The sequence below is a fragment of the Aythya marila genome (genome assembly GCF_965140915.1).
Source record: "Aythya marila genome assembly, chromosome: 2".
Classification (NCBI taxonomy): Eukaryota; Metazoa; Chordata; class Aves; order Anseriformes; family Anatidae; genus Aythya; species Aythya marila.
In genome coordinates, this window is record NC_139043.1 from 134,709,762 (window position 1) to 134,722,310 (window position 12,549).

General features: G+C 40.3%; 1 protein-coding gene across 4 annotated transcripts in view; it reads left to right on the plus strand.

Moving 5' to 3' along the window:
• Nucleotides 1-4,586: 4,586 nt before the first annotated feature.
• The window catches only part of VPS13B (vacuolar protein sorting 13 homolog B), a 460,107-nt gene continuing 452,144 nt past the window's right edge, over nucleotides 4,587-12,549 (plus strand). For all 4 annotated transcript variants that reach the window (XM_082753129.1, XM_082753131.1, XM_082753130.1 and 1 more), the window contains exons 1-3: nucleotides 4,587-4,733; nucleotides 5,779-5,956; nucleotides 10,922-11,065. In XM_082753129.1, coding sequence (XP_082609255.1) covers nucleotides 5,810-5,956; nucleotides 10,922-11,065 — 291 coding nt within the window. In that variant the 5' untranslated portion in view covers nucleotides 4,587-4,733; nucleotides 5,779-5,809. The remainder of the gene's footprint in view (nucleotides 4,734-5,778; nucleotides 5,957-10,921; nucleotides 11,066-12,549) is intronic.

Below are 12,549 nucleotides of genomic sequence, written 5' to 3' on the forward strand. Positions count from 1 at the left end.
TGGAAATTACACTCCCAGAAGACCAAAACTGCATTGCTTGTATGCTCCCGCTGTCTTCAGTTCAGGTTCCCTATCATATCTTTCCTTCACTCTGGTATGTGAATAGAAGTTCAGTGCTCTGCAGAAACAATATAGCCTCTATATCGGAGGGCTAGCAGTTCCAAAAGCAACCTGAATGTATGTAAAAAGAATTTATGCATTCAGTCTATTTTTTAAAACCCCAGTTACCATAGTTAAATCCTTACACCTGAGTGTAGCCCAGCTGTCCACACCAGACCCTTTGCACACCAGCAATGCTCATGCTGGTTAAGTTGGTTGTTAGACCATTGCACACACTTTTGAAGAGGGACTTTAGAACCACAGAACCACAGAATCATTAAGGTTGGAAAAGACCCCCAAGACAACCTGGTCCAACCATCCCCCTACCACCAATGTCACCCACTGAACCATGTCCCCAAGCACCACGTCCAACCCTTCCTTGAACACCTCCAGGGATGGTGACTCCACCACCTCCCTGGGCAACCCGTTCCAATGCCTGACTGCTCTTTCTGAGAAGAAATGTCTCCTAATCTGTGAGATGTTTCCCCATTTAAGACAGAGTGAGCACTCAATAACAGGGAAAACTGGAGAAGCCAGCAAAAACCTCAAGACAGGTTAGCACTCTCTGTAAACTCTCTGTTTACTCTGTAAACGTGTCTCACTCCCCAGCATGCTCAGCCTTTTGCCCTTCATCTGTAAAGGAATTTTAACATATTAAGAGTGTATTGGGATATGTGATCTTCTAAAAAGCCAGTTGAGGCAGCAGTGAGCTGGGATTATATATCGGAAGCTACTTTTTTCCAGAACCTTGTGAATTTAGTACAGTAAATGAACACTTTCTAGTTTTACTTAGTTTGGATTTCACCATCTCAACAGACTCACACTCATATCATAGCTACAAATTCTAAATTTATTTTAAAAACAGCTTTTTTCTTTTTGAGCTTTAATTTTTCATTTTAAAAATCCCATAGTTCAGTTAATTGATCTTAATGCTTGGAAAAAAACAAAACCAAAACCAAAACCACTTACCTTAAGTCTATATCTGAATGTCTTTTTAAGTATAATTTTCAGGCAAAATTTAGGAAATAGAAGAGCAAATTAAGCTTACAATAGACAATTATCTGCACCTTTCAATCTGTAATATACCTAACATTCAGATCATGATGAAAGTGTATGTGCAAATTTAATAAAAGATAATTTTTCCCCAAATGCCAAATCTGTGTGCATTTTGGTGAATTTGAAAGTAATTTCAGAGCAATATAAACAGTGGGGCAATGATTTGTTTCCCACTTTTTGAAGGCTACATATGATGCAATAATTGGATATGTGACAGTACGAGTAAGCAGGGTAACTCTAACAGAGAAACAGATTTGATTTGTATTGCTTGCTTTTGTTGGTGTAATTTTTAAAAGCCTGAAAAATATTAGAAAGTATGTAATTTTAGTCAGTATAGCAATGAGCTCAGCAAATTCCCAGTGAAACAGGACAAAATTTAATATCATTGCAGCAAAAGCACAAAAAGAAACCACCAGGAAACATTACAAATTAACTAGTCCATGTGTTAGCACCCAGAACAGGAGACGAGGAAGAAGCCCAACTAATTTTTCTTTCTTTCACAGCTTATGGTCAGCAACTCTCTCATGCTGTCAATCTCTTGTTGTCTATGGGGGATATAATCACAAAATAGTAGACTTCTTCTCACACATGGGTAGACTGATGGCTTCTGAGACCAACCGCTCGCATCCATGATGCTGTCTTGAAGGCACTGAAGCAGGAGAGGCAGGACTGTCCACCAGGACAGACACAGACAGCCCATCAAGTTAACCCCATTAAAGTATCCAACATTAGCTAAAGGATACAGAGAAAGTATAGAGGACTGGAAAGTTTTTTTTTCCTGTGTAGTTGTCACAGGTTGTCTCCCAGCCCTCCTTGTCAGCAACCTCAGATTACTACAGACAGCCTGGGCAAATCTACTTTAAAAAACCTCTGCTGACACTACTGCTCCTGGCTGCCTGATGTACCCAAGGTGGGAGACTACCTCGTCTACCTCTTGTGCTATTAGAAGCGTAACAGCTGTCAAACACCAATGTCATAGCAGGAGGCTTTGCAAAACTATGCTCAAAAGAAAAGGCTGCTTTAAATTTGTGAACAAAAGAGGTAGAATTGGACTAAATTGGCTGCATGGTTGATTCTTGTTTCATTTTATTGTTTTAAAGCTATTTAAAAGTCTAATTTCCTTGTTTTTCCCCTTCTGCACCTTCTGGTAGTGCGATAGTCACTTATTCATACTCTGTGTTTCCTCATCTTTCCTCATTTCTTATGAACTCTGTTTTTCCCTTCCGTGTTTCATTTACTCTGCCTCTGTTGCAGAAAATGGCAAATCATACATGTACATATCAGCAGCAACACTGAAGCTAGAAGCACTCCTACAGTCTCTTTTATCAAGATAGAGTCCTGTGCAGACAGACACGTTTCTGGAGGACTGCCCTGAAGTCCTGTTATCTTCACGCTTCTGGCCAAATGTTACACAATCTTGTGCACACTTCCCCTCTCTCTAGTTTTAAATATATCAATTTTTAATGGAATCAGAATTACTCAAGCCATCCACTATATGAATGAAGATGCGTGTGTCACTAAATATGCATTTTTAGGTTGTACCTGACCTGTGTGTCTCACTGGGTTGCTGAAATACTGAATAAATCGGGCTAGTTCAGGCAGCTGCACTACGCTGACATTTCCAGCAGCTATGCTATGCCTTTGTTGCTTCAGTGGGCCCAAGTTAATTTCTCCACCTATTACCTGCAAATTCCCTGTGTCCCAAGCTCTCATGTCTTTGTTCTTCAGGGAACACTCTCCGGCTGCTTTCATTTCATGCCACCATCTCCTTTGTGTCAAAGACCAATTCCTGCATGATCCCAGTTTTTTGTGCTTTTCTCTTCTGTAGGAAATAAATTATTCAGGGCGTCAACATACTGGAACTGGAACTGAGATGGAGGTAGTTATAATGAAATGCTAATAACTGCCAGGAAAATTACAGAGCTGTTCAGAGCTGCTAGGTCTGCCAAGCAGCTGCCAGGAACACTACGTGTCTCCCCTACTCTTCTTCTAGTTTACTGATTTTCACCAAAATAGGGCGTTGTTCTTCAATTCCAAACTTTCAGAAAACATTCCAGCGTTGATTGGATGTGTCATTCAAAAGTAATCACATAATGGACAAAGGAACAGAGGAATGTTTTTCTGTTGAATATGAAGGCTTTTGATGCATGCTTAGGGTGTGCTTCAGCATTACACTTATCTGTTGGCACATCCCTCTGCTGTGTCAATGCAAGTCTACAGGGAGGTCGTGCAATGAATGAGGTTGCTTCCATTAACACACATCATTTCACTGAGCTGGCTCACAACACACACTCCCAAAAAGTTTTATCAGTAAATTCACCACTCCCACAACTCCAGCACAGGGACAGAAATGCGTAGCGGTTATGAAAAGGAACGCTTCAAGAATGTTAGCACTAGAGAAATTGCAAGCTGAGACCATATTTTTATTGAAACATCACCAATGTTGTTAAAGTATTTCTGACCTTCAGCTGCCTGCTAGCATCTCTTAGAGGTTGACATGTTACAGCTGCTGAAAATTGCCCAACACTTCTCTACCGTGAGCTGTGGAAGTGGTGACCATCATAGGAGTAAAAGCAGCCCAAACTGCTTCAGGTTTCTGGAGGGAAAACTGCCTTATGGGCTGTGACTTTTGAGCAAAGATGGCACAGCAAGTGAGGTGACTTTATCGAAAAACTGGATAGATTCATGATTAACTCAGCATGTGTAGGCAGGGTCGACAGCTAACTCATCACGAAGTGGCCTTGATTAGCTCCCACAGACTCCAACACAGGGACTGGTACCGCAGTCAGTGCTACTGGAGACCTCACTGTTTGGGCCCTGCTTTACATGAACCCACTCCCCACACTGCACATCACTGCAACTTTTTTGTTTGTTTGTTTGTTTGTTTTCCAGACATGGAAGTACACTGTGCAGGTTAAATACACAAAATTTGGTATTTCTACAAGGAATGTAAAACTCAGTGGGCATATCAGACTCTTCTTTAAAAATCTAAGTAGGAGATTTTTTATTTTTTTAACAGATTAGTCATCCACCCTGGAAGAAATCAGCCCCTGCTCTTTCCCACAGGGAGCCTGTGGGGATCCCATTAATCCCCATTCCCAATTGGGGCTGTCCCAGAGGGTTTTCCTCTGCGAGCACGGCTCTGGGCACGCCGAAAGCCAATTTTCTCCTCACGTTCAGTGCTGAAACTTAGAGCCTAGGCAGAACACCACACGGAACAATAAAGGAAACACACATCTTTATTAACACAGGCTGCGAACCAGCTACACGCCTGCTGCCACCCCACAACACCGGGGCGGAACTCCTGGCAAAAACACCTCTCCCCCGCCTTCACGCCCAACTTCCGGCCTCGCCGCGGTGCTCCCCTTAAACCCTTCCGGCCCGGACGATAGAAGGGAGCGCACGGAGCGGGGAACCAGGAAGCGGCCGTGAGGCGGCCGCGCAGAGCGCAGGGCTCCCGCTGCCCGGCCGGCCCGGGGGGGGCAGCGAGCCGCTGTGGGGCGGCCGCCCAGCCCCACACAGCCTCGGGCACGGCCGGCACGGGAGCTGCAGGGGGTGCCCCGGCTCGCTGGGGAGGGGTGCGTGTCCCTGGGGAAGCGCGAAGCTGCGGGGAGGGGGTGTGGGGTGGTGCTAGGGTAGCCCGGGGGCAGGGTGGGGGGCGTTGGGGTGAGGGGGGTTTGGGGTGTCGGGGGTTTCAGGGGGGTGTTCGGGCTCTGTGCGCGTTGGTTGGGGTGTGGGAGCGGTGAGGGGTTGGTCGGGGGTGTTTTGGTACGGGTGTTTGTTGGTTAGGGGTGTAGGGTTTGTATAGGTGTAGCTGTAGTTGTGGCTTGTGGAAGTTTTGTGTGGAAGCAGGGGAGGGTGCTTGAAATCCTCTCTCTTTCCCTCCCTTTCTGTTTTTTGGGTAGTGAACATCCTAGTTATTAGCTCCTTTATATATATATGTGTATATGTGTGTGTGTATATATATATATATGTATATATACACACACATATATGTATATATATGTGTGTATATATATGTATTTATATATATGAGAGCTGGGAATTTGTAAACCCAAATAGATATGCTTTCATCTTGATACCTGTTTGATCTTTATGTGTAAGTATGCAGATGGTTGGAATTGTTTAGCCTGGAGAAGAGAAGGCTCCCAGGGAGACCTTACAGTGCCTAAAGTGGGCTACAGGAAAGCTGGGGAGGGACTCTGTGTCAGGGGGTGTAGGGATAGGGCAAGGGGGAATGGCTTTAAGCTAAAAGAGGGGAGATTTAGGTCAGATATTAGGAAGAAATTCTTCACTCAGAGGGTGGTGAGGCCCTGGCACAGGCTGCCCAGAGAAGCTGTGGATGCCCCATCCCTGAAGGTGCTCAAGGCCAGGCTGGATGGGGCTTTGGGCAACCTGGGCTGGTGGGAGGTGTCCCTGTTATGGCAGGGGGCTGGAAGTGGATTGTCTTTAAGGTCCCTTCCAGCCAAAACCATTCTGTGGTTCTCTGTCTGTATACATATCCTTTGCTTAGAATTTGAGGTAGATTTTCTTCCTGTGTCCAAGCAATGTGGTTGTCAATTTATTGGAAGTTATGCTGACAGATTTGTGAATAATATCTCATTGTCTTGTCTTTGTTCCTAGTGCCTGACACGTAACACAGAAATCTTCCAAAATGTTGGAGTCCTATGTAACTCCCATTTTGATGAGTTATGTGAATCGCTACATCAAGAACTTGAAGCCGTCAGATCTCCAGTTGTCACTCTGGGGTGGAGATGTTGTGCTTAGTAAACTTGAACTGAAGCTGGATGTACTTGAACAGGTATGTTCTGTTTACAGGAGCTGCATTATGTGTCTTTGATTTCAGGAAAATCAAAGGAGTTTACCAAATGGTTTACGTGGGTCTGCACAGATAAATGTTCGTTTACTGCTTGTTTTTCTTCTTATGCAGATCTCTTTTTCCTGCATTTAGTTACTCTTGCATTAATTCTATGCTATTTGTTTAGTGGTGAATGGTAATTCCTTTCATGTTCTACAAGCTAAGGGGGTGTGAAGAGAGAGGTTCTTTGTGTGTGTGTTTATTCTTTCAGTGACCATTGTTTAACAACAGAAACATCTAACTAAATCACTTTGCCGGTCATATTTACCAATTGCATGTAGTAACTAGTTCAGAATGTCACAGAGTCAAGTAAGACCTCTTTAATTATGCAAACTAAACACAGATTTGTGCTCTCTGTATTGTTTTATGGCTACAGTTTTAATCATTCCAGTTGTATCTAAGCCTGAGTAATTGAGGGATGAATTTTGTCAGCAAGTTTACGTGGATTAAACCTGAGGCTCCATAATTTAGCATTAAAGAGAAAAGCTTCACTAAGTAAAACAATTGATGAAGAATTTGGAGCCTGTAGTTAAAATGAACCAGGTCAGTCTTTGCTGAGGAACTGCTTCCTTCTGTGCTTATCTGTGTTGACAGTTGAAGTGTGTCAGACAGATAAAGCTGTTGTACATGGAGTAGCAAGTCTGAGCTAGAGACCCGTGTCCAATTGTATTCCAAATGAAGGGGCTGAGAGATAAATAAAACAGTGGAAGCAAAAACTAATGGAAGATATAGATAATACAGCTATGGAAGAGAGGCAAAAGACAAGGACAGTGTCTTCTCTTTAAATAGAGTAAGATGAGGCAAGAGTCTTTTATATGTGCCTCGTATGTGTGAGATAAAAAAGAATGGAATAAATTGCACTCAGAGAGACTTAGACTGGACATTAAGGAAATTTCTTCTCATGTTTTAGTCAGATTATGAGGCATCAGAGTAGACTGTGGAGACTGTGTGGTATTATCGGGGGAACCTTTAGAAATATGAAAGAAGTGTTTATGGCCAATGAAGTATTTCTGATCCTCTTTCAGAATAGGATCAAGCCTTTCAAGAGGTTGTGTCAAATTGTCAGTGTTTCTGTAAAGACCCGGATTAATTTCCTTCCAATTAATCCTTCCAAGTATTTGGTGCCCTTTGTGTTTTCTGTCAAGGCAGATGCCTTTCAGTTCCTCATTTTATTGGCGCAGGTTGCCCATACAATTAGTGTGGATACTAGATGGCAGTTGGCATGATGTGTTCCTCCTGTGTATATTTAAAGCCTTTTTAATGTGCATGTTAGGGAATTGAAGGAGGATTGATCAGAAGGGAATTCTGGAGGTTGTCTGATCCAACCTCCTGCTTGGAGCACTCAGAGCTGTTTACCAGCATTATGTGAGATCAGCTTTCTTCTGTTGAATCTTGGGTTCTCCAGTCTGGGTTGTGAAAACCTCCTTTGGGTAAACTCTCCCAGTGCTGTACTGCTGCTGTAGGGACAGAGTTTGTCCTCACAACAAACAGTGACTTGGGATGGACACATCAAGCCATGCATGTTACCTGGCACTACAGGAGTCTGCTGCCATCACTTCTATCATTCACTTTCAAGTAGTTTCTCAGAAATGATCAAACCTTGGCCTCATCCTTGCCTGTATTAGCTTCAGCTGGGTCCATAAATACCCAGTGTGATCTGCTGCTGTCTTGGCTGTTGTAGAGGCAAGTGCTGCTTTATGCACCCATGCACAAATCTTATTGGCTTTGGGGATGTGAATGTATAATAAATACAAAGTGTAGCTCAGTTTTTTTTTTAATATTTAGCATATTTAGGCATATTTAGCATATTTAGGATGTCCTTTTTCTCATTTTTAGTTCTTTCTCTTTTTTTTCCCCTTATTTTTTCCCTTTTTTTTTTTTTTTTTGGAAGGGATTCTGCTTGATTCCTGCTCAACAAAACTTTTCTTTTTTGGGGTATGTAATAATGCAACATCCCTAAGCCTTTGCAGCTGGCAGGAAATTCCCATAAAAAGCTGCAATCATGAGAAGTTAACTGTATTTGTTAATTTACTTGGGAACATTGAACGTTGTTAGAGGATTCCAGCTTCTCAAGACCACTTTTGTGATATAGCTGTTGATGTAGATTTATCAGACCCAAAGAGAGAACATTTCAGTACCTGAAAATATATTTTTGATATATACGCGTATATTTTATATGCAGTCATGAAACTAAATTGAATATAACTTCTCGGAGTAACTTTACAATAACTTCTAGGGTCTGTTTCTCCCCTGCCTGATTTGCCACCAGGCGGTATTTTTGACAATACCAGTTTTGTAGTGAAAGCTGAGCACTCAGGCTCAACCTTCTAGCTACAATGTGGCTTTCAGACATAATTATGACATTCTTTGAATCCTCAGTTATTTTCATGATAATTATCTTTAGTTGAAGATTAAAGCTAATAAAATTAGCATCTCTGAAGATATTCTTGAGATTAACAGTACAAAGTTACTGTAATTGCCAGATACATGTTAATAGCTTGATAATTCTTTAGTGATGGAAAGGTTCTTCAAACATTTTAGCTAGCTCACATATTCTGTCTGTTATCTTGGTGGAAGTGTTTTTGAAAGTTAATTAAAAATGTAATCAGTGTGTGACTGTAGGGTCTTTAAACCCTTGGTTACAGTAGTAACTGTCAGTACATTTTGGGTCATGTATGTTGTTTCACTATGCTGTGTTTTGCTCTTGTAAATTAATGAGCAGAGCAAAATATGGTTTGTGTTAAGACTTCATTAAGATTGTGTTTCAGGTGTCAATGCAGATTCAAATTGTGTTGCAGGGATAGCATGTGTGATTAAACACGCACACAGTAGAAAACCCAGCAAACCTCACTATAGTGTTACACTTCTATGATGACGGAATGTTTTCATCTGAAAGTGTTCAGAAATAGCAAAGATGAATATGAAAAATGATAATGTACTTAAAATAACTTCAAGGAAATAAGGGTGTAAAAATATCTTAAGTGCCTGAGCAATGTGCCACTGTGTTACTTGTGAAGCACCATGTGAAGAAGAGGTATTTGAACACTGACACTCAGGAACAGTATTTAGACCCCAAAGTTATGAAGAGTCCTGTATTTTAGAGCAAGGGGAATTAATATCATCTGGTCTGCAGTCTTGCGTGATGTCAGCCAGTTATTTACATGTCAAGCCCATGAGTTTGTTTTCAGCCATGTCATAACTTTTGAAAGATTTATATGATGTAAATGTAAAACGTGAAAGGTAGGGCCTAATCTGTCATAAGTACAAATAATACATTCAGAATTTCATGCTGTACTTAATGAAAGGGGAAAGGTTGCACAGGAAAGGAAGAGAAATAAAACCAGTCTTTGTTATGTTGGATTATAAACAAGTTACTAAATTTGGCACACATTTGTTTTGTATTGTCTACCGAAGTAACACAACAAAGATTTCTCTGCATTGCTCTAAGAAAACTTGCTTGTGCAATTAGGATAATGTCAGACACTGTTTGTATCAAAATTCCTTTGAAACAAAGGAACTATGTTTTGTAAATACGCAGAAGTTCTGTGTCGCTATGCATTTGGCTGCATTGCTTCAGTTTGAAAGAATTCCGACTTCCATTCATTTTTTTCAATACCATGCAGTTAGCTAGAAAAAAAAAAGAAAGGGAATATGTTAAATCCATCCAGAAGAAGATGTGTTGTAGAATGGGCTTTGAAGTAAATTCATAACTTCCATGTGTGAAAACAAATCAGGATCTAAAAAGACATTGTAGTACCGAGGTACATATAAAATTATGCATCTGTGAGTGAGGAAAGGGAATTTATTTCTATTATCATAAATAGTAATAGTTTGCTGTTTGAGTCATGAAAGCATTGTTCCTTAAGTTGCAGCATGTTTTTTAGATTGCATATTTTTTCTGATCATTTATTTCTCTGGGCTCCCACAAAGCTGCAGGACAGAAGATACCTTTTCATTTTTGATATTATCTGTGCAGCGATGTTTGTAGCTAAACTGCCCTGTACTTGGTTTTCAGTAGCTCAACTGCAACTGTCTGGATTCACATTTTATTTGTGTTGATTTTCTGCCTAAGGAGAGAGGCTTTTAGCTAAAATCTTCCAGTGTATTTGTGAAAGAGATGAAGAAACGCGTTGTGAAATCAAATTAACGATTCTTCAACTAGTTTCAAGAGGAGGTCTGTAACTCATGTTTTGTAATGAGGACTTGAAATTGAGATCTTGTGTAGGCGTAGTCAAGGTGGCAGCCAAGAGTCCATGACAGGGTATGTGTTCTTCTTCCCTAACCTTTAAATTTATTATAACACTAGAATGAGAGTACAAACTGTACTTACATAAAATAAAGGGACCAAATAAGCATGTATCTAACAAAAACTCATTAGTATTTCTTATTAAAACTCTTCGTTGTTAGCACCTCATGGCTTTCGTATAGACTTTGTTTTTGTCTGTGTCCAATCTTAAGAGCTGAGCTCTTACAACTCAAAATAGTAACATATTTTGGAAAAAGTCAGTGCTTTGTCAATGTTTAATTCCAAAGTTGTTCTCAGAATAATTCAGTTTGGGTATCAATTTAAGTACTTTCACCTGGTTCATTTCTACTTATCTCTGGAATAGTGACACATTTTGTGGTAGCTCCATGGAAGAGGTGGTTTAAACCTTTTATTATCAAGGACGTAGTAATCCAGATGAGTCTTTAAAACAGACTAATTGTAATGTGTGAGCAATTATTGGGCCAGCTGCCAAATTCAGTGGCACACTGCTAATTTGGGGAGGGAGAAGAACCTTTGACTTAGGTCTTGCGCTAGATCCTTAAAATAATAAGGTTCAAGTTACAAGTAATAAATTACAAGTGTGTCTTGAATTTTGATATATTTCAGTAGTTAATTGATCGCCCTTTTTCTTTTGTTGTTAGGAGCTGAAGCTACCATTTACTTTTCTAAGTGGGCATATTCATGAACTTCGGATTCATGTGCCATGGACAAAATTAGGATCGGAACCAGTTGTCATCACTATCAATACAATGGAATGTATCTTGAAATTGAAGGATGGGGCTCAGGTAAGAAATGTTTTTCTAACATTTAGAGGTTGGCTTCTATAGGTCGCTTTCTTTTAAGCCATCTGAGGAATCAGGCAAGTGAAGCTGTAGTCCTTGTTATCTTCTCAGAGGCTAATATTGTTATTCCCATCGTGATTAGTATCTTACTTGATATGCATTTTTAATGCTGTATTAGCTGTAACAGTATTCTTTCAGGTATAAACCCGTGTTAAGAGTGCTCTGCCATGATTTTCATTTTGCTTGACAACAAATGGGTTGTGAGAGCAATATAGCATCCCTTCCAGGAAACAGTGATGGTTGCTTGAGAACGCAACGTGTGGCACCACTGGACATGAGGCATTTCTCAAAAGATGAGTTAGTGTTGAAGGAATGCTTTAAAGATTTGGGAGGGTAACTCTTTTACCTTTTGACATTGTATTAATTAATATAATGTGCTTGGAATGATTACGTGTAAGGGTGTTAAAGGGCTTTTTGTTTAGCTGCTTGTAATAATTTGTCCATTAGACTGCTTCATATGCTTAGAAAAGATTTTCTTCTGACATGGCAAAGCTCAAACATGCAGTGGCTCAATCTTGTTGTATTTGTGACTTTGTCAACAAAAGGTACTTGGGTATGTTAACGTTTGAACTTGTCTTTTTAGTAAGTGTTGCACTTTAACTCTAGGGAACCCTTAAGTGTTTTTTGTTTGTAAGCCTTGTTCACATTTTAATTTCAACATGTTTCTCTGCTTGTATTAAGTATCCTGTAAAAGAAACTTGCAATTTGTGCAAAGCTCTCAGGTATTTGGTAAGAAGCTTAATGAGCTATATTAACATTTAACATCAAAAATTAGATATTAGCCAGCAAGAACATAGCAGTACGCTTTTCTATTATGTTTGATATTTCCTGTAATTTTTTTTCCACAGTTCCAGAGGTAAAATGCTTTTGTTGCTGGAGTAGAAATCTCTAGCCCTAGGTATGCCACCAGCAAAGCATATACTTATGTCCTGTAGTTATACTTGATCTGTGTTGCATGCATGCACATACACAGGTACGCACACCAACACCTAAATGCTAAGTACTTTTCCAATGTTACGGTAAGATTTTGAGGCCAGATGTTCTTTGAGAAATGTGTTTGAGAAGCAGCAAATTAAAATTAATTATAGAAGCTGCAGAAAAAGATCTGTAACCCATGACTTTGTGCAATCCAGAACTAATATTTGATATTGGACCATGCAGATGGCTACTGCTGGAATGATCAGATTTCCTGTTTGCGTGGTATTTGAAACTTAAATTTTGTGGTGCATACAGCAAAAGGTCAAATGTCACGAATGTAAGGCGCTCTCAAAACAAGTATTTGTTACAGATGTTTAAGATTCAGGGGCAAGAAAGGATTTTTCAAAATTGCAACTGACATTTGGACAAATTATTCAGTGGTACGTACACTCAGGAGAGTAAAATTTGGATCTGTGCCATAGCAGGATTATCTTTGACTAATAAGAATG